This window comes from Oncorhynchus keta, unplaced genomic scaffold (assembly GCF_023373465.1).
Source record: "Oncorhynchus keta strain PuntledgeMale-10-30-2019 unplaced genomic scaffold, Oket_V2 Un_contig_2577_pilon_pilon, whole genome shotgun sequence".
NCBI classification, from domain to species: domain Eukaryota; kingdom Metazoa; phylum Chordata; class Actinopteri; order Salmoniformes; family Salmonidae; genus Oncorhynchus; species Oncorhynchus keta.
In genome coordinates, this window is record NW_026284622.1 from 120001 (window position 1) to 142305 (window position 22305).

The following is a 22305-nucleotide window of genomic DNA, read 5'->3' on the forward strand; positions in this document are numbered from 1 at the left end:
GCTACAGGCCTCTGGGTCTGTTCTGGTAGTCCCCACATAGTACTGCTACAGGCCTCTAGGTCTGTTCTGGTAGTCCCCACATAGTACTGCTACAGGCCTCTAGGTCTGTTCTGGCCTCACAGTCCCCATAGTACTGCTACAGGCCTCCTGTTCTGGTAGTCCCCGTCTTGTCTACAGGCCTGTCTGTCTGTTCTGGTAGTCCCACATAGTACTGCTACAGGCCTCTGGGTCTGTTCTGGTAGTCCCCACATAGTATCCAGGCCTCTGGTTGTTGCTAAGGTGGTAGTCCCCACATTGTACTGCTACAGGCCTCTGGTATAAGTACTGCTACAGGCCTCTGGTAGTCCCCACATGACTTAAAGGTCTGTTCTAAATGTACATAGTACTGCTACAGGCCTCTAGGTCTGTTCTGGTAGACCCCACATAGTACTGCTACAGGCCTCTAGGTCTGTTCTGGTAGTCCCCACATAGTACTACTACAGGCCTCCAGGTCTGTTCTGGTAGACCATAGTACTGCTACAGGCCTCTAGGTCTGTTCTGACCCACATAGTACTGCTACAGGCCTCTAGATCTGTTCTGGTAGACCCCACATAGTACTGCTACAGGCCTCTAGGTCTGTTCTGGAATCCCCACATAGTACTGCTACAGGCCTCTAGGCCTCTAGGTCTGTTCTGGTAGTCCCCACATAGTACTGCTACAGGCCTCTAGGTCTGTTCTGGTAGTCCCCACATTGTACTGCTACAGGCCTAAGGTCTGTTCTGGTAGTCCCCACAGTCCCCACAAGTACTGCTACAGGCCTCTAGGTCTGTTCTGGTAGACCCCACATAGTACTGCTACAGGCCTCTAGGTCTGTTCTGGTAGTCCCCACATAGTACTGCTACAGGCCTCTAGGTCTGTTCTGGTAGTCCCCACATAGTACTGCTACAGGCCTCTAGGTCTGTTCAGTCCCCACATAGTACTGCTACAGGCCTCTAGGTCTGAGGTCTGTTCTGGTAGTCCCCACATAAGTACTGAGTGTTGAGGCTGTTCTGGTAACCAATAAGTCCTGATGAGTGTTGAGACAGTAGAACCAATAAGTCCTGATGAGTGTTGAGGCAGTAGAACCAATAAGTCCTGATGAGTGTTGAGGCAGTAGAACCAATAAGTCCTGATGAGTGTTGAGGCAGTAGAACCAATAAGTCCTGATGAGTGTTGAGGCAGTAGAACCAATAAGTCCTGATGAGTGTTGTGGCAGTACAACAGTAGAACCAATAAGTCCTGATGTGTGATGAGGCAGTAGAACCAATAAGTCCTGATGAGTGTTGTGGCAGTAGAACCAATAAGTCCTGATGAGTGTTGAGACAGTAGAACCAATAAGTCCCGATGAGTGTTGAGGCAGTACAACAGTAGAACCAATAAGTCCTGATGAGTGTTGAGGCAGTAGAACCAATAAGTCCTGATGAGTGTTGAGGCAGTACAACAGTAGAACCAATAAGTCCTGATGAGTGTTGAGGCAGTAGAACCAATAAGTCCTGATGAGTGTTGAGGCAGTACAACAGTAGAACCAATAAGTCCTGATGAGTGTTGAGGCAGTAGAACCAATAAGTCCTGATGAGTGTTGAGGCAGTACAACAGTAGAACCAATAAGTCCTGATGAGTGTTGAGGCAGTACAACAGTAGAACCAATAAGTCCTGATGAGTGTTGAGGCAGTACAACAGTAGAACCAATAAGTCCTGATGAGTGTTGAGGCAGTAGAACCAATAAGTCCTGATGAGTGTTGAGGCAGTAGAACCAATAAGTCCTGATGAGTGTTGAGGCAGTAGAACCAATAAGTCCTGATGAGTGTTGAGGCAGTAGATCCAAAAAGTCCTGATGAGTGTTGAGGCAGTAGATCCAATATGTCCTGATGAGTGTTGAGGCAGTACAACAGTAGATCCAATAAGTCCTGATGAGTGTTGAGACAGTAGAACCAATAAGTCCTGATGAGTGTTGAGGCAGTAGAACCAATAAGTCCTGATGAGTGTTGAGGCAGTAGAACCAATAAGTCCTGATGAGTGTTGAGGCAGTAGAACCAATAAGTCCTGATGAGTGTTGAGGCAGTAGAACAGTAGAACCAATAAGTCCTGATGAGTGTTGAGGCAGTACAACAGTAGAACCAATAAGTCCTGATGAGTGTTGTGGCAGTAGAACCAATAAGTCCTGATGAGTGTTGAGGCAGTAGAACCAATAAGTCCTGATGAGTGTTGAGGCAGTAGAACCAATAAGTCCTGATGAGTGTTGAGGCAGTAGAACAGTAGAACCAATAAGTCCTGATGAGTGTTGAGGCAGTACAACAGTAGAACCAATAAGTCCTGATGAGTGTTGTGGCAGTAGAACCAATAAGTCCTGATGAGTGTTGAGGCAGTAGAACCAATAAGTCCTGATGAGTGTTGAGGCAGTACAACAGTAGAACCAATAAGTCCTGATGAGTGTTGAGGCAGTAGAACAGTAGAACCAATAAGTCCTGATGAGTGTTGAGGCAGTACAACAGTAGAACCAATAAGTCCTGATGTGTGTTTAGGCAGTACAACAGTAGATCCAATAAGTCCTGATGAGTGTTGTGGCAGTACAACAGTAGAACCAATAAGTCCTGATGAGTGTTGAGGCAGTACAACAGTAGAACCAATAAGTCCTGATGAGTGTTGAGGCAGTAGAACCAATAAGTCCTGATGAGTGTTGAGGCAGTAGAACAGTAGAACCAATAAGTCCTGATGTGTGTTTAGGCAGTACAACAGTAGATCCAATAAGTCCTGATGAGTGTTGTGGCAGTACAACAGTAGAACCAATAAGTCCTGATGAGTGTTGAGGCAGTACAACAGTAGAACCAATAAGTCCTGATGAGTGTTGAGGCAGTAGAACCAATAAGTCCTGATGAGTGTTGAGGCAGTAGAACAGTAGAACCAATAAGTCCTGATGAGTGTTGAGGCAGTACAACAGTAGAATCAATAAGTCCTGATGAGTGTTGAGGCAGTACAACAGTAGAACCAATAAGTCCTGATCAGTGTTGAGGCAGTAGAACCAATAAGTCCTGATGAGTGTTGAGGCAGTACAACAGTAGAATCAATAAGTCCTGATGAGTGTTGAGGCAGTACAACAGTAGAACCAATAAGTCCTGATCAGTGTTGAGGCAGTAGAACCAATAAGTCCTTATCAGTGTTGAGGCAGTAGAACCAATAAGTCCTGATGAGTGTTGAGGCAGTAGAACCAATAAGTCCTGATGAGTGTTGAGGCAGTACAACAGTAGAACCAATAAGTCCTGATGAGTGTTGAGGCAGTAGAACCAATAAGTCCTGATGAGTGTTGAGGCAGTAGAACCAATAAGTCCTGATGAGTGTTGAGGCAGTACAACAGTAGAACCAATAAGTCCCGATGAGTGTTGTGGCAGTAGAACCAATAAGTCCTGATGAGTGTTGAGGCAGTACAACAGTAGAACCAATAAGTCCTGATGAGTGTTGAGGCAGTAGAACCAATAAGTCCTGATGAGTGTTGAGGCAGTACAACAGTAGATCCAATAAGTCCTGATGTGTGTTGAGGCAGTACAACAGTAGAACCAATAAGTCCTGATGAGTGTTGTGGCAGTACAACAGTAGAACCAATAAGTCCTGATGAGTGTTGAGGCAGTACAACAGTAGAACCAATAAGTCCTGATGAGTGTTGAGGCAGTAGAACCAATAAGTCCTGATGAGTGTTGAGGCAGTACAACAGTAGAACCAATAAGTCCTGATGTGTGTTGAGGCAGTACAACAGTAGATCCAATAAGTCCTGATGAGTGTTGTGGCAGTAGAACCAATAAGTCCTGATGAGTGTTGAGGCAGTACAACAGTAGATCCAATAAGTCCTGATGAGTGTTGAGGCAGTACAACAGTAGAACCAATAAGTCCTGATGAGTGTTGTGGCAGTAGAACCAATAAGTCCTGATGAGTGTTGAGGCAGTAGAACCAATAAGTCCTGATGAGTGTTGAGGCAGTAGAACCAATAAGTCCTGATGAGTGTTGAGGCAGTACAACAGTAGAACCAATAAGTCCTGATGAGTGTTGAGGCAGTACAACAGTAGAACCAATAAGTCCTGATGAGTGTTGAGGCAGTACAACAGTAGAACCAATAAGTCCTGATGAGTGATGAGGCAGTAGAACCAATAAGTCCTGATCAGTGTTGAGGCAGTACAACAGTAGAACCAATAAGTCCTGATGAGTGATGAGGCAGTAGAACCAATAAGTCCTGATGAGTGTTGAGGCAGTAGAACCAATAAGTCCTGATGAGTGTTGAGGCAGTACAACAGTAGAACCAATAAGTCCTGATGAGTGTTGAGGCAGTAGAACCAATAAGTCCTGATGAGTGTTGAGGCAGTACAACAGTAGAACCAATAAGTCCTGATGAGTGTTGTGGCAGTAGAACCAATAAGTCCTGATGAGTGTTGAGGCAGTACAACAGTAGAACCAATAAGTCCTGATGAGTGTTGAGGCAGTAGAACCAATAAGTCCTGATGAGTGTTGAGGCAGTAGAACCAATAAGTCCTGATGAGTGTTGAGGCAGTACAACAGTAGAACCAATAAGTCCTGATGAGTGTTGAGGCAGTAGAACCAATAAGTCCTGATGAGTGTTGAGGCAGTAGAACCAATAAGTCCTGATGAGTGTTGAGGCAGTAGAACCAATAAGTCCTGATGAGTGTTGAGGCAGTAGAACCAATAAGTCCTGATGAGTGTTGAGGCAGTACAACAGTAGAACCAATAAGTCCTGATGAGTGTTGAGGCAGTACAACAGTAGAACCAATAAGTCCTGATGAGTGTTGAGGCAGTACAACAGTAGAACCAATAAGTCCTGATGAGTGATGAGGCAGTAGAACCAATAAGTCCTGATCAGTGTTGAGGCAGTACAACAGTAGAACCAATAAGTCCTGATGAGTGATGAGGCAGTAGAACCAATAAGTCCTGATGAGTGTTGAGGCAGTAGAACCAATAAGTCCTGATGAGTGTTGAGGCAGTACAACAGTAGAACCAATAAGTCCTGATGAGTGTTGAGGCAGTAGAACCAATAAGTCCTGATGAGTGTTGAGGCAGTACAACAGTAGATCCAATAAGTCCTGATGAGTGTTGTGGCAGTAGAACCAATAAGTCCTGATGAGTGTTGAGGCAGTACAACAGTAGAACCAATAAGTCCTGATGAGTGTTGAGGCAGTAGAACCAATAAGTCCTGATGAGTGTTGAGGCAGTAGAACCAATAAGTCCTGATGAGTGTTGAGGCAGTACAACAGTAGAACCAATAAGTCCTGATGAGTGTTGAGGCAGTAGAACCAATAAGTCCTGATGAGTGTTGAGGCAGTAGATCCAATAAGTCCTGATGAGTGTTGAGGCAGTAGAACCAATAAGTCCTGATGAGTGTTGAGGCAGTAGAACCAATAAGTCCTGATGAGTGTTGAGGCAGTAGAACAGTAGAACCAATAAGTCCTGATGAGTGTTGTGGCAGTACAACAGTAGAACCAATAAGTCCTGATGAGTGTTGAGGCAGTAGAACAGTAGAACCAATAAGTCCTGATGAGTGTTGTGGCAGTACAACAGTAGAACCAATAAGTCCTGATGAGTGTTGTGGCAGTACAACAGTAGAACCAATAAGTCCTTTTCTCTCTGTTTCTGATATTGTGGTTTATCTTCGTCCTCCAGCCGGTGAGGAACCACAACCCGTGGATGCTCCTGTTCTTCATCTCCTTCCTCCTCATCGTCAGTTTCTTCGTCCTCAACATGTTCGTGGGCGTCGTCGTGGAGAACTTCCACAAGTGTCGTCAGGACCAGGAGGAAGAGGAGGCCAAGGCCCGGGAGGAGAAGAGAGCCAAGAGAGCAGAGAAGAGGAGGAGGAGTAAGAGGGAGGGGAGGGAGGGAGGGAGGGAGGGAGGGGTAGAAGAGAGCCAAGAGAGCAGAGAAGAGGAGGAGGAGTAAGAGGGAGGGGAGGGAGAGGGGAGGGGAGGGAGGGAGGGGGAGGGAGGGAGGGGTAAGAGGGAGGGAGGGAGGGAGGGAGGGAGGGAGGGAGGGAGGGAGGGAGGGAGCAGAAGAGAGCCAAGAGAGCAGAGAAGACGAGGAGGAGTAAGACAGGGAGGGTAAGAGGGAGGGAGGAGGGAGGGAGGGAGGGAGGGAGGGAGGGAGGGAGGGAGGGAGGGAGCAGAAGAGAGCCAAGAGAGCAGAGAAGAGGAGGAGGAGTAAGAGGGAGGGGAGGGAGGGGAGGGAGGGAGGGAGGGGCAGGAGAAGAGAGCCAAGAGAGCAGAGAAGGAGGAGGAGGAGTAAGACAGGGAGGGAGGGAGGGAGGGAGGGGGAGGAGGGAGGGAGGGAAGACATGTTGCTTCTGAATTTGGACACATACTGTTTCCTACACACACACACACACACACACACACACACACACACACACACACACACACACACACACACACACACACACACACACACACACACACACACACACACAGACCCAAACACACACCCCTCTATCTGCAGTCTGTCATCGTGTTCAGCTCATCGTGACATAAACTTCCTGGCAAACAGAGACGCTTTTCTGGCCAAAGACACCTTGAGATGGTGATGGATACTGTGTGTGTGTGTGTGTGTGTGTGTGTGTGTGTGTGTGTGTGTGTGTGTGTGTGTGTGTGTGTGTGTGTGTGTGTGTGTGTGTGTGTGTGTGTGTGTGTGTGTGTGTGTGTGTGTGACTGTGTGTGTGTGTGTGAGACCTTGAGATGGTGATGGATAGGATGGAACTCCTGAGGCAGCAGTTTCACACACACAGTCACAACTCTCTGGCAGTAACTTCATCGATGACCTCATACCAGAATATGTTTTACTGTTGTCCCTGATCTACAGACGACCAGTTTAATGACCAGGTTACTCTGTGTGTCTGTAACAGAGGCCCAGGAGAGGCCCAGTTTAATGACCAGGTTACTCTGTCTGTCTGTAACAGAGGCCCAGGAGAGGCCCAGTTTAATGACCAGGTTACTCTGTGTGTCTGTAACAGAGGCCCAGGAGAGGCCCAGTTTAATGACCAGGTTACTCTGTGTGTCTGTAACAGAGGCCCAGGAGAGGCCCAGTTTAATGACCAGGTTACTCTGTGTGTCTGTAACAGAGGCCCAGGAGAGGCCCAGTTTAATGACCAGGTTACTCTGTGTGTCTGTAACAGAGGCCCAGGAGAGGCCCAGTTTAATGACCAGGTTACTCTGTGTGTCTTAACAGAGGCCCAGGAGAGGCCCAGTTTAATGACCAGGTTACTCTGTGTGTCTGTAACAGAGGCCCAGGAGAGCCCAGTTTAATGACCAGGTTACTCTGTGTGTCTGTAACAGAGGCCCAGGAGAGGCCCAGTTTAATGACCAGGTTACTCTGTGTGTCTGTAACAGAGGCCCAGGAGAGGCCCAGTTTAATGACCAGGTTACTCTGTGTGTCTGTAACAGAGGCCCAGGAGAGGCCCAGTTTAATGACCAGGTTACTCTGTGTGTTCCAGAGGCCCAGGAGAGGCCCAGTTTAATGACCAGGTTACTCTGTGTGTCTGTAACAGAGGCCCAGGAGAGGCCCAGTTTAATGACCAGGTTACTCTGTGTGTCTGTAACAGAGGCCCAGGAGAGGCCCAGTTTAATGACCAGGTTACTCTGTGTGTTAACAGAGGCCCAGGAGAGGCCCAGTTTAATGACCAGGTTACTCTGTGTGTTCCAGAGGCCCAGGAGAGGCCCAGTTTAATGACCAGGTTACTCTGTGTGTCTGTAACAGAGGCCCAGGAGAGGCCCAGTTTAATGACCAGGTTACTCTGTGTGTATGTAACAGAGGCCCAGGAGAGGCCCAGTTTAATGACCAGGTTACTCTGTGTGTTGTAACAGAGGCCCAGGAGAGGCCCAGTTTAATGACCAGGTTACTCTGTGTGTCTGTAACAGAGGCCCAGGAGAGGCCCAGTTTAATGACCAGGTTACTCTGTGTGTCTGTAACAGAGGCCCAGGAGAGGCCCAGTTTAATGACCAGGTTACTCTGTGTGTTGTAACAGAGGCCCAGGAGAGGCCCAGTTTTAATGACCAGGTTTAATGACCAGGTTACTCTGTGTCTGTAACAGAGGCCCAGGAGAGGCCCAGTTTAATGACCAGGTTACTCTGTGTGTTGTAACAGAGGCCCAGGAGAGGCCCAGTTTAATGACCAGGTTACTCTGTGTGTCTGTAACAGAGGCCCAGGAGAGGCCCAGTTTAATGACCAGGTTACTCTGTGTGTCTGTAACAGAGGCCCAGGAGAGGCCCAGTTTAATGACCAGGTTACTCTGTGTGTCTGTAACAGAGGCCCAGGAGAGGCCCAGTTTAATGACCAGGTTACTCTGTGTGCCCTGTAACAGAGGCCCAGGGAGAGGCCCAGTTTAATGACCAGGTTACTCTGTGTGTCTGTAACAGAGGCCCTGTAACAGAGGCCCAGGAGAGGCCCAGTTTAATGACCAGGTTACTCTGTGTGTTCCAGAGGCCCAGGAGAGGCCCAGTTTAATGACCAGGTTACTCTGTGTGTTCCAGAGGCCCAGGAGAGACCCAGTTTAATGACCAGGTTACTCTGTGTGTTGTTCCAGAGGCCCAGGAGAGGCCCAGTTTAATGACCAGGTTACTCTGTGTGTTCCAGAGGCCCAGGAGAGGCCCAGTTTAATGACCAGGTTACTCTGTGTGTCTGTAACAGAGGCCCAGGAGAGGCCCAGTTTAATGACCAGGTTACTCTGTGTGTTGTAACAGAGGCCCAGGAGAGGCCCTACTATGCAGACTACTCCCCGGTGCGTCTCACCATCCACACGTTGTGCACCAGCCACTACCTGGACCTCTTCATCACCGTCATCATCGCTACCAACGTCCTCACCATGAGCATGGAGCACTACAACCAGCCGCAGGTAACTATAGCAACCGCCGCACTACGATACAAACGGCTCCAGGTAACTATAGTTACCACACTACAATAAAACCAGCCACGGGTAACTATAGCAACCACACTGCAGTATAAACAGCCCCATGTTACTATAGTAACCACACTACAATTACAACCTGCCACAGGTAACCTAGTAACCTCACACACTGGTAGCCATAGCAACCACAAAGTTAACTAGGACAATCTTGTACCTATAGCAACAAGTGTGTGTGTGTGTGTGTGTGTGTGTGTGTGTTGTGTGTGTGTGTGTGTGTGTGTGTGTGTGTGTGTGTGTGTGTGTGTGTGTGTGTGTGTGTGTGTGTGTGTGTGTGTGTGTGTCTTCCAGTATCTGGAGGAGGGGTTGAAGTATTGTAACTACGTCTTCACTCTGGTGTTTGTTATCGAGACGGTCCTCAAACTCATCGCCTTCGGGCTGAGACGGTTCTTCAAGGAGAGGTAACACACTGACACACACTGCACACACACACACACACACACACACACACACACACACACACACACACACCCCTCACTCGTGTCCTCAAACAGGCCCAGTTCTTCAAGGAGAGGTACACACACACACACACTCTGCCTACACACACACACACTGCATACACACACACACACTGCACTTTCAATACTCTATATACACAATGAAACGTTCTCTGTGTAGGTGGAACCAGCTGGACCTGGCCATCGTTTTGTTGTCCGTCATGGGCATCACTCTGAGGAGATTGACCTCAACGCGTCCCTGCCCATCAACCCCACCATCATACGCATCATGAGAGTACTGAGGATCGCTAGAGGTACTCACACACACACACACCCACAGGCCCCACCAGTTTAACCCCACCATCAGGAGTACTGAGGATCGCTAGAGGTACTCACACACACACACACACACCACACCCATCAACCCTACACCCACATCATATGCATCATGAGAGTACTGAGGATCGCTAGAGGTACTCACACACACACACACAGTTCTCCCTCAGTAAGGTGTACAAGGGCTTTTATTGACAATTACATGGAGTTGATGCAAAGAGTCAATATTTGCAGTGTTGACCCTTCTTTTTCAAGACCTCTGTGTCTGCCACATCACTGACTGATGGCATGCTGTCAATTACCTTCTGGGCCACATCCTGACTGATGGCATGCTGTCAATTAACTTCTGGGCCACATCCTGACTGATGGCATGCTGTCAATGACTTCTGGGCCACATCTGACTGATGGCATCTGTCAATTAACTTCTGGGCCACATCCTGACTGATGGCATGCTGTCCAGTTTCTGGGCCACATCCTGACTGATGGCATGCTGTCATTAACTTCTGGGCCACATCCTGACTGATGGCATGCTGTCAATTACCTTCTGGGCCACATCCTGACTGATGGCATGCTGTCAATTAACTTCTGGGCCACATCCTGACTGATGGCATGCTGTCAATTACCTTCCATCCTGACTGATGGCATGCTGTCAATTAACTTCTGGGCCACATCTGACTGATGGCATGCTGTCAATTAACTTCTGGGCCACATCCTGACTGATGGCATGCTGTCAATTACCTTCTGGGCCACATCCTGACTGATGGCATGCTGTCAATTACCTTCTGGGCCACATCCTGACTGATGGCATGCTGTCAATTAACTTCTGGGCCACATCCTGACTGATGGCATGCTGTCAATTAACCTCTGGGCCACATCCTGACTGATGGCAGCCCATTCAATCTGCTCTGGCATGCTTTCAATTAACTTCTGGGCCACATCCTGACTGATGGCATGCTGTCAATTAACTTCTGGGCCACATCCTGACTGATGGCAGCCCATTCTTGCATAATCAATGCTTGGAGTTTGTCAGAATTTGTAGGTTTTTGTTTGTCCACCCGCCTCTTGAGGATTGACCACAATCAAGTTTGTCAGTGGGATTAATGTCTGGGAGTTTCCTGGCCATGGACCCAAAATATTGATGTTTTGTTCCCGAGCCACTTAGTTAACACCTTTGCCTTATGGCAGGTGCTCCATTGTGTTGGAAAAGGCATTGTTCATCACCAAACTGTTCCTGGATGGTTGGGAGAAGTTGCTCTCGGAGGATGTGTTGGTACCATTCTTTATTCATTGTTGTGTTCTTAGGAAAAATTGTGACTGAGCCCTCCCTTGGTTGAGAAGCACCCCACACATGAATGGTCTCAGGATGCTTTACTGTTGGCATGACACAGGACTGATGGTAGCATCACCTTGTCTTCTCCGGACAAGCTTTTTTTTCCGGATGCCCCAAACAATCGGAAAGGGGATTCATCAGAGAAAATTACTTTACCCCAGTCCTCAGCAGTCCAATCCCTGTACCTTTTGCAGAATATCAGTCTGTCCCTGATGTTTTTCCTGGAGAGAAGTGGCTTCTTTGCTGCCCTTCTTGACACCAGGCCATCCTTCAAAAGTCTTCGCCTCACTGTGCGTGCAGATGCACTCACACCTGCCTGTTGCCATTCCTGAGCAACCTCTGTTACTGGTGGTGCCCGATCCCGCAGCTGAATCAACTTTAGGAGATGGTCCTGGCGCTTGCTGGACTTTCTTGGGCGCCCTGAAGCCTTCTTCACAACAATTGAACCGCTCTCCTTGAATTTCTTGATGATCCGATAAATGGTTTATTTAGGTGCAATCTTACTGACAGCAATATCCTTGACTGTGAAGCCCATTTTGTGCAAAGCAATGATGATGGCACGTGTTTCCTTGAGGGTGATGGTTGACAGAGGAAGAACAATGATTCCAAGCACCACCCTCCTTTGAAGCTTCCAGTCTGTTATTGAACTCAATCAGCATGACAGAGTGATCTCAGCCTTGTCCTTCAACACTCACACCTGTGTTGAGAGAATCACTGACATGATGTCAGCTGGTCCTTTTGTGGCAGGGCTCAAATGCAATGGAAATGTTTTTGGGGGAATTCAGTTCATTTGCATGGCAACGAGGGACTTTGAATTAATTGCAATTCATCTGACCACTCTTCAAAACATTCTGGAGTATATGCAAATTGTCATCATACAAACTGAGGCAGCAGACTTTTTGAAAAATAATATTTGTGTCATTCTCAAAACTTTTGACACGACTGTATATGTGTACAGTATTTTACATTTACATTTAAGTCATTTAGCAGACGCTCTTATCCAGAGCGATGTGTTTGGGTCCTTTTCTACAGTTTTGTGGTTCTGTTCTGGTTTCAATACTAATGGTTCTGTTCTGGTTTCAGTTCTAATGGGCCTGTTCTGGTTTCAGTTCTAATGGTTCTGTTCTGGTTTCACTAATGATTCTGTTCTGGTCTCTGTTCTAATGGGTCTGTTCTGGTTTCAGTTCTAATGGGTCTGTTCTGGTTTCAGTTCTAATTATTCTGTTCTGGTTTCTGTTCTAATGGGCCTGTTCTGGTTTCTGTTCTAGTGGGTCTGTTCTGGTTTCTGTTCTAATGGGCCTGTTCTCTCAGTTCTAATGGTTCTGTTCTGGTTTCAATACTAATGGGTCTGTTCTGGTTTCAGTTCTAATGGTTCTGTTCTGGAGGACTAATGGTTCTGTTCTGGTTTCATTCTAATGGGCCTGTTCTGGTTTCAGTTCTAATGGTTCTGTTCTGGTTTCAGTTTTAATGGGTCTGTTCTGGTTTCAGTTCTAATGGTTCTGTTCTGGTTTCAGCTAATGGTTCTGTTCTGGTTTCAATACTAATGGGCCTGTTCTGGTTTCAGTTCTAATGGTTCTGTTCTGGTTTCAGTTCTAAGGTTCTGGTTTAGTTCTAATGGTTCTGTTCACAGTTCAATGGGTCTGTTCTGGTTTCAGTTCAATGGTTCTGTTCTGGTTTCTGTTCTAATGGTCTGTTTCTGTTCTAATGGTCTCATATTCTGGTTTCAGTTCTAATGGGTCTGTTCTGGTTTCTGTTCTAATGGTCTGTTTCTGTTCTGGTTCTATTCTGGTTTCAGTTCTAATGGTCTGTTTGGTTTCTGTTCTAATGGGCCTTTCTGGTTTCAGTTCTAATGGTTCTGTTCTGGTTTCAGTTCTAATGGTTTTGTTCTGGTTTCTGGTTTCTAATGGCTTCTTTCTGGTTTCTGTTCTTGTTCTATTCTGGTTTCAGTTCTAATGGGTCTGTTCTGGTTTCTGTTCTGCAATGGGCACTGTTCTGGTTTGCATCTGTTGCATTCTGTTTCAGTTCTAACTTCTGTACTGGTTTCTGTTCTGATCCTGTTCTGTTTCAGTTCTAATCAACTTTGGAGTTCTAATGGTCTGTTCTGGACTAATGGCTATTCTGGTTTAACTTCTGGGCCCATCTGACTTCTTCATGGCAACTTCTGATCAATTTCTACTGACACTTGGTTTCAGGCCCTGTCAAACTAAATATTAATATAATACTGACTGACAGTAATACTGTGAAGATGGCAACTTCTGAGAAGCACTTTTTGACAAATGGCAGGCTGTCAGGTAACTATAATGGGCCATATAATACTGATAGGCATGTAATACTGTTGAAGATGGCAACAGGGATGAGGCCTCTACTAGAACACTGATGGTTCAGGCCCCACCAGGTAACTATAATATTAATATCCTGAGTGGCATGTAATACTGTTGAAGATGGCAACACTGAGGGCTCTACTGACACTGTGGTTCAGGCCCTGCCTCAGGTAACTATAATATTAATATCACTGACTGATGGCATACTGTTGAAGATGGCAACAGGGATGAGAGCTCTACTAGACACTGATGGCATGCCTCAGGTAACTATAATATTAATATAATACTGTAGTAGTACTATAGTAATACACTAATACAATACTGAGTAGTACCATAGCTGTTGATGGCAACAGGGATGAGAGCTCTACTAGACACTGTGGACTGATGGCATGCTGTCAGGCCACATCCTGACTGATGGCATGCTTAATATAATTCTAGTAGCCACTATAGTAATGATTTGATGGCATGCTGTAGTAGTACTATAGCTTGAAGATGGGCCACAGGGATGAGAGCTCTGACTGACACATGTGGTTCAGGCCCTGCCTTCTATAATATTAACATAATGACTGATGGCATGCTGTAATACTGTTGAAGACTTCAGGGATGAGGGCTCTACTCCTGACTGTTCAGGCCCTGCCTCAGGTAACTATAATATTAATATAATACTGAGTGTACATAGTAAACTGTTGATACTAATACAATACTGTAGTAGTACTATAGTAATACTGTTGAAGATGGCAACAGGATGAGAGCTCTACTAGACACTGTGGTTCAGGCTGCCTCTCTATAATATTAATATAATACTGGTAACCTAATACTAATATAATACTGAGTAGTACATGCTGTAATACTTTGAAGATGGCAACAGGGATGAGAGCTCTACTGACACTGCTGGTTCAGGCCCTGCCTCAGGTAACATAATATTGATGGCACTGTAGTAGTCTATAGTAATACTGTTGAAGATGGCCAGGGATTTCTACTAGACATGGTTCTGCCCTTCTGGTAACTTAATATTAATATAATACTGTAGTAGTACTATGTCAATACTGTTCTGATGGCAACTCTGTTCTGATGGCAGTCTGTCTACTAGACACTTTGGTTCAGGCATCTGCCTCTGGTAACTATAATATTAATATAATCTGTAGTAGTTCTGTTGATACTAATACAATACTGTACTATAGTAATACTTTGATGGCAACAGGGTTGAGGGCTCTAATACTGTGGTTCAGGCCCTGTTCTGGGCTATAATATTAATATAAATGGTAGTACTTATGTTCTGTTGAAGATCAAGCTCTACTAGACACTGTGGTTCCTGGCCCTGTTAACTATAATATTAATATAATACTCTCGGTAGTACTATGTAATACTGGATACCAATCAATTTATTATTGTATAGTAATACTGTTTGGCAACTGGATGAGGGCTCTACTAGACACTGTGGTTCAGGCCCTGCCTCAGGTAACCCCATATTAATATAATACTGGTACTCTAGTTACTGTTTACTAATACAATACTGACACTGTAATACTGGTTGGCAACAGGGATGAGAGCTCTACTAGACACTGTGGTTCTGTGCCTGGTAACTTTATTATTATAATATGTAGTAGACTAGTAATCTGTTGAAGATGGCAACAGGGATGAATGCTTCTCTAGACACTGTGGTTCAGGCCCTGCCTCAGGTAACTATAATATTAATATAATACTGTAGTAGTACTATAGTAATACTGTTTGAAGATGGCAACTAGGATGAGAGCTCTACTAGACACTGTGGTTTCAGTTCCCTGCCTCTGTACCTTTTGTTAATATAATCTGTGTAGTTTATGTAATACTGGAAGATGGCTTCTGTTCTGCTCTACTAGACACTGTACTTTCAGGCCCTGCCTCTGGTCTATAATATTAATTAATACTGTAGTAATATAGTAATACTGTTGATAAGATCAACAGGGATGAGAGCTCTACTAACACTGTGGTTCTGCCTCAGGTAACTATAATATTAATATAATACTGTGGTAGTACTATAGTAATACTGTTGATACTTTACAATACTGAGTAGTACTCTGTAATACTGTTGAAGATGGCAGTTCAGGGATAAATGGCTTACTAGACACTTTGGTTCATGGCCCTGCCTCAGGTAACTATAATATTAATATAATCTGTAGTAGTACTATAGTAATACTGTTGATACTAATACAATACTGTAGTAGTACTATGTAATTTGTTGATAAGATGGCAACAGGGATGGCTTTAGACACTGTGGTTCAGGCCCTGCCTCAGGTAACTTAATATTAATATAATACTTGTAGTAGCTATAGTAATACTGTTGAAGATGGCAACAGGGATGAGGGCTCTACTAGACACTGTGGTTCAGGCCCTGCCTCAGGTAACACCTGTAGGTTTAGTAATATTGAAGATGGCAACAGGGATGGGAAGCTGGACACTTTGGTTTCAGGTAACTATAATATTAATATAATACTGTAGTAGTACTATAGTAATCTGTTCAGATGTTCTAATGGCAACAGGGATGAGAGCTCTACTGGGACACTGTGGTTCAGGCCCTGCCTCAGGTAACTATAATATTAATATAATACTGTAGTAGTACTCTAGTTTCTGTAATACAATACTGTAGTAGTACTATGGTTACTGTTGAAGATGGCAACAGGGATGAGAGCTCTACTAGACACTGGTTTCTGCCTCAGGTAACTATAATATTAATATTACTGTAGTAGACTATAGGTACTGTGATACTAATACATTACTGTTTACTATAGTAATACTTTGAAGATGGCAACAGGGATGAGGGCTCTACTAGACACTGTGGTTCAGGCCCTGCCTCAGGTAACTATAATATTAATTAATAAGTAGGTACTGTTGATACTTTCAATACTAATGGTTCTAGTTAATGGTTTCAGATTCAGGGATGAGGGCTCTACTAGACACTGTGGTTCAGGGTCTGTTTGGTTTAATGTTATAATGTAGTAGTCTGTTCTGGTTTCTGTACAATAATGGTTCTGTTACTGGTTGAAGTTCTAATGGGCTGTTCTGGTTTGGTTCAGGCCCTGTTCTGGTAACTGTTCTAATATAATCTGTAGTGGTTCTGTTCTAGATGGGTCTGTTCTGGTTTCTGTTCTAATGGGTTCTGCTCTTCAGGTTTCAGTATTAATATAATACTGTAGTAGTTCTGGTTTCTGTGATACTAATGGGTACTGTAGTAGTACTATAGTTACTGTTGAAGATGGCAACAGGGATAATGGTTCTGTTCTGGTTCAGGCCCTGCCTCAGGTAACTATCTGTAATGGTTTATAGTTCTAATGGTACTCTGTTCTGGTTTCTAATACTAATGGGTCTGTTCTGGTTGAAGTGGCTAATGGTTCTGTTCTGGACACTGTGGTTCAGGGTCTGTTCTGGTTTAATATTAATATAATACTGTAGTAGTTTCAGTTACTGTTGATACTAATACAATACTGGTTTCAGTAATTGTTAGATGGCAACAGGGATCTGGCTTACTAGACACTGTGGTTCAGGCCCTGTTCTGGTTACTAGTAATATTAATATAATCTGTAGTAGTACTATAGTAATACTGTTGAAGATGGCAACAGGGATGAGAGCTCTACTAGACACTGTGGTTCAGGCCCTGCCTCAGGTAACTATAATATTAATATAATACTGTAGTAGTACTATAGTAATACTGTTGATACTAATACAATACTGTAGTAGTACTATAGTAATACTGTTGAAGATGGCAACAGGGATGAGAGCTCTACTAGACACTGTGGTTCAGGCCCTGCCTCAGGTAACTATAATATTAATATAATACTGTAGTAGTACTATAGTAATACTGTTGATACTAATACAATACTGTAGTAGTACTATAGTAATACTGTTGAAGATGGCAACAGGGATGAGGGCTCTACTAGACACTGTGGTTCAGGCCCTGCCTCAGGTAACTATAATATTAATATAATACTGTAGTAGTACTATAGTAATACTGTTGATACTAATCAATACTAGTAGTACTATAGTAATACTGGTTGAAGATGGCAACTAGGGATGGGCTCTCTGACACTGGTTTCAGGCCCTGCCTCTAATATCTATTAATATTTCAGTAGTACTAATAATCTGTTCTGATACTAATACAATACTGTAGTAGTACTCTAGTAATACTGTTGAAGATGGCAACAGGGATGAGGGCTCTACTAGACACTGTGGTTCAGGCCCTGCCTCAGGTCTGTATAATACTAATATAATCTGACTGTTAGTAGTACTATAGTAATCTGTCTGGATCTGCAACTAATAGGTCTGTTTCTGTTTATGGTTCAATTCTGCCTCAGGTAACTATAATATTAATATAATCTGTTTGGGTACTATGTAATCTGTTGTGTTCTAATACTACTGTAGTAGTTTAATACTGTTGAAATGGCAACTGGATCTGTTACTAACTGTGGTTCTGGCCCTGCCTCAGGTGTCTATAATAATTAGATCTATGGGCTCTGTTTGGTTTATAATACTGTAATACTGTAATACTGTCTGTTGATACTAATACAATACTGTTAGTACTATAGTAATACTGTTGAAGATGGCAACTGGGTGTTACTAATGTGGTTCTGCCTGGTAACTTAATATTAATATAATACTGTCTGTACTATGGTAATACTGTTACTAATACAATACTGTCTGTACTCTGGTAATACTGTTATAATGGCAACTGGATGAGAGCTCTACTAATGTGGTTCTGCCCTGCCTCAGGTAACTATAATATCTATAATCTGGTAGTAGTACTAATAGTAATCTGTTGATTTAATACAATCTGTAGTTACTATAGTAATACTGTTGAAATGGCAACAGGGATCTAGACACTGGTTCAGGCCCTTAGGTAACTATACTATTAATATAATACTGTAGTAGTACTATAAGTAATACTGTTGATACTAATACAATACTGTAGTAGTACTATAGTAATACTGTTGAAGATGGCAACAGGGATGAGAGCTCTACTAGACACTGTGGTTCAGGCCCTGCCTCAGGTAACTATAATATTAATATAATACTGTAGTAGTACTATAGTAATACTGTTGATACTAATACAATACTGTAGTAGTACTATAGTAATACTGTTGAAGATGGCAACAGGGATGAGGCTCTACTAGACACTGTGGTTCAGGCCCTGCCTCAGGTAACTATAATATTAATATAATACTGTAGTAGTACTAAGTAATACTGTTGATACTAATACAATACTGTAGTAGTACTATAGTAATACTGTTGAAGATGGCAACAGGGATGAGGGCTCTACTAGACACTGTGGTTCAGGCCCTGCCTCTAACTATAATATTAATATAATACTGGTATTATAATATATAATACTGTTGTTATAATAATACTGTAGTAGTACTATAGTAATACTGTTGAAGATGGACAGGGATGGGCTCTATAACACTGTTGTGTTATAATAATCTGTTGGGTGTAATCTACCTGTGGTTCAGGCTCTACCTCAGGTAACTATTATAATATAATCTGTAGTGTTATAATAATACTGTTGATACTAATACAATACTGTAGTAGTACTATAGTAATACTGTTAGATAGGGATAGGGCTAATACTAGACACTGTGGTTCAGGCCCTAGGTAACTATAATATTAATCTAATCTGGGTACTATAGTAATCTGTTGATACTAATCTGTCTGGGTGTTATAATAATCTGTCTGGGTCTTATAATAATCTGTTCTGGGTGTTATAATAATATGTCTGGGTGTTATAATAATCTACTGTGTTATAATAATCTGTAGTGTTATAATAATCTGTCTGAAGATATTATAATAATCTGTCTAGACACTGTGTTATAATAATCTGTCTCTGCCTCAGGTGTTATAATAATATAATACTGTAGTAGTACTATAGTAATACTGTTGTGTTATAATAATACTGCTGAAGATGGTGTTATAATAATCTACTAGACACTGTGGTTATAATAATCTAACTATACTATTAATATAATACTGGTGTTATAATAATATTGTTATAATAATACTGTAGTAGTTATAGTAATACTGTCTGAAGATGGTTATAATGAAGCTCTACTAGACACTGTGGTATAAGGCCCTGTCTGGGTGTTATAATACTGTTAATAATAATACTGTAGTAGTACTATAGTAATACTGTTGAAGATGGTTATAATGAATCTACTAGACACTGTGGTTAATAATCTGCCTCAGGTGTTATAATAATATAATACTGTAGTAGTACTATAGTATACTGTTGATACTAATACAATACTGTAGTAGTTATAATAATCTGTTGAAGATGTTATAATAATCTACTGGGTGGTATAATAATCTGTCTCAGGTAACTATTATAATAATCTGTCTGTTGATACTAATATAATACTGTGTTATAATAATCTGTCTGATACTGTTATAATAATCTGTCTGGGTGTTATAATAATCTGTCTGGGTGTTATAATAATCTGTCTGGGTGTTATAATAATCTGTCTGGGTGTTATAATAATCTGTCTGGGTGTTATAATAATCTGTCTGGGTGTTATAATAATCTGGTTGGGTGTTATAATAATCTGTCTGGGTGTTATAATAATCTGTCTGGGTGTTATAATAATCTGTCTGGTTGTTATAATAATCTGTCTGGGTGTTATAATAATCTGTCTGGGTGTTATAATAATCTGTCTGGGTGTTATAATAATCTGTCTGGGTGTTATAATAATCTGTCTGGGTGTTATAATAATCTGTCTGGGTGTTATAATAATCTGTCTGGGTGTTATAATAATCTGTCTGGGTGTTATAATAATCTGTCTGGGTGTTATAATAATCTGTCTGGGTGTTATAATAATCTGTCTGGGTGTTATAATAATCTGTCTGGGTGTTATAATAATCTGTCTGGGTGTTATAATAATCTGTCTGGGTGTTATAATAATCTGTCTGGGTGTTATAATAATCTGTCTGGGTGTTATAATAATCTGACTGGGTGTTATAATAATCTGTCTGGGTGTTATAATAATCTGTCTGGGTGTTATAATAATCTGTCTGGGTGTTATAATAATCTGTCTGGGTATTATAATAATCTGTCTGGGTGTTATAATAATCTGTCTGGGTGTTATAATAATCTGTCTGGGTGTTATAATAATCTGTCTGTGTATTATAATAATCTGTCTGGGTGTTATAATAATCTGTCTGGGTGTTATAATAATCTGTCTGGGTGTTATAATAATATAATAATCTGTCTGGGTGTTATAATAATCTGTCTGGGTGTTATAATAATCTGTCTGGGTGTTATAATAATCTGTCTGGGTGTTATAATAATCTGTCTGGGTGTAATAATAATCTGTCTGGGTGTTATAATAATCTGTCTGGGTGTTATAATAATCTGTCTGGGTGTTATAATAATCTGTCTGGGTGTTATAATAATCTGTCTGGGTGTTATAATAATCTGTCTGGGTGTTATAATAATCTGACTGGGTGTTATAATAATCTGTCTGGGTGTTATAATAATCTGTCTGGGTGTTATAATAATCTGTCTGGGTGTTATAATAATCTGTCTGGGTGTTATAATAATCTGTCTGGGTGTTATAATAATCTGTCTGGGTGTTATAATAATCTGTCTGGGTGTTATAATAATCTGTCTGGGTGTTATAATAATCTGTCTGGGTGTTATAATAATCTGTCTGGGTGTTATAATAATCTGTCTGGGTGTTATAATAATCTGTCTGGGTGTTATAATAATCTGTCTGGGTGTTATAATAATCTGCCTGGGTGTTATAATAATCTGGCTGGGTGTTATAATAATCTGTCTGGGTGTTATAATAATCTTGCTGGGTGTTATAATAATCTGACTGGGTGTTATAATAATCTGTCTGGGTGTTATAATAATCTGACTGGGTGTTATAATAATCTGTCTGGGTGTTATAATAATCTGTCTGGGTGTTATAATAATCTGGCTGGGTGTTATAATAATCTGTCTGGGTGTTATAATAATCTGTCTGGGTGTTATAATAATCTGACTGGGTGTTATAATAATCTGTCTGGGTGTTATAATAATCTGTCTGGGTGTTATAATAATCTGTCTGGGTGTTATAATAATCTGTCTGGGTGTTATAATAATCTGTCTGGGTGTTATAATAATCTGTCTGGGTGTTATAATAATCTGTCTGGGTGTTATAATAATCTGCCTGGGTGTTATAATAATCTGCCTGGGTGTTATAATAATCTGTCTGGGTGTTATAATAATCTTGCTGGGTGTTATAATAATCTTGCTGGGTGTTATAATAATCTGTCTGGGTGTTATAATAATCTGACTGGGTGTTATAATAATCTGACTGGGTGTTATAATAATCTGACTGGGTGTTATAATAATCTGACTGGGTGTTATAATAATCTGTCTGGGTGTTATAATAATCTGTCTGGGTGTTATAATAATCTGTCTGGGTGTTATAATAATCTGTCTGGGTGTTATAATAATCTGTCTGGGTGTTATAATAATCTGTCTGGGTGTTATAATAATCTGTCTGGGTGTTATAATAATCTGTCTGGGTGTTATAATAATCTGTCTGGGTGTTATAATAATCTGTCTGGGTGTTATAATAATCTGTCTGGGTGTTATAATAATCTGTCTGGGTGTTATAATAATCTGTCTGGGTGTTATAATAATCTGTCTGGGTGTTATAATAATCTGTCTGGGTGTTATAATAATCTGCCTGGGTGTTATAATAATCTGCCTGGGTGTTATAATAATCTGTCTGGGTGTTATAATAATCTTGCTGGGTGTTATAATAATCTTGCTGGGTGTTATAATAATCTGTCTGGGTGTTATAATAATCTGACTGGGTGTTATAATAATCTGACTGGGTGTTATAATAATCTGTTGGGTGTTATACTAATCTGACTGGGTGTTATAATAATCTGTCTGGGTGTTATAAT

General features: G+C 42.3%; 1 protein-coding gene across 1 annotated transcript in view; it reads left to right on the plus strand.

The window, feature by feature from the left end:
* LOC127922463 (voltage-dependent T-type calcium channel subunit alpha-1H-like) overlaps positions 1-22305 on the plus strand; it is a gene marked incomplete at its 5' end in the record, with an annotated part of 133385 nt that overhangs the window by 101904 nt on the left and 9176 nt on the right. The window contains 6 exon segments of the mRNA XM_052506229.1: positions 5677-5869; positions 8739-8890; positions 9251-9360; positions 9578-9627; positions 9630-9710; positions 15696-15763. Of these exon segments, the coding sequence (XP_052362189.1) occupies positions 5677-5869; positions 8739-8890; positions 9251-9360; positions 9578-9627; positions 9630-9710; positions 15696-15763 (654 nt within the window).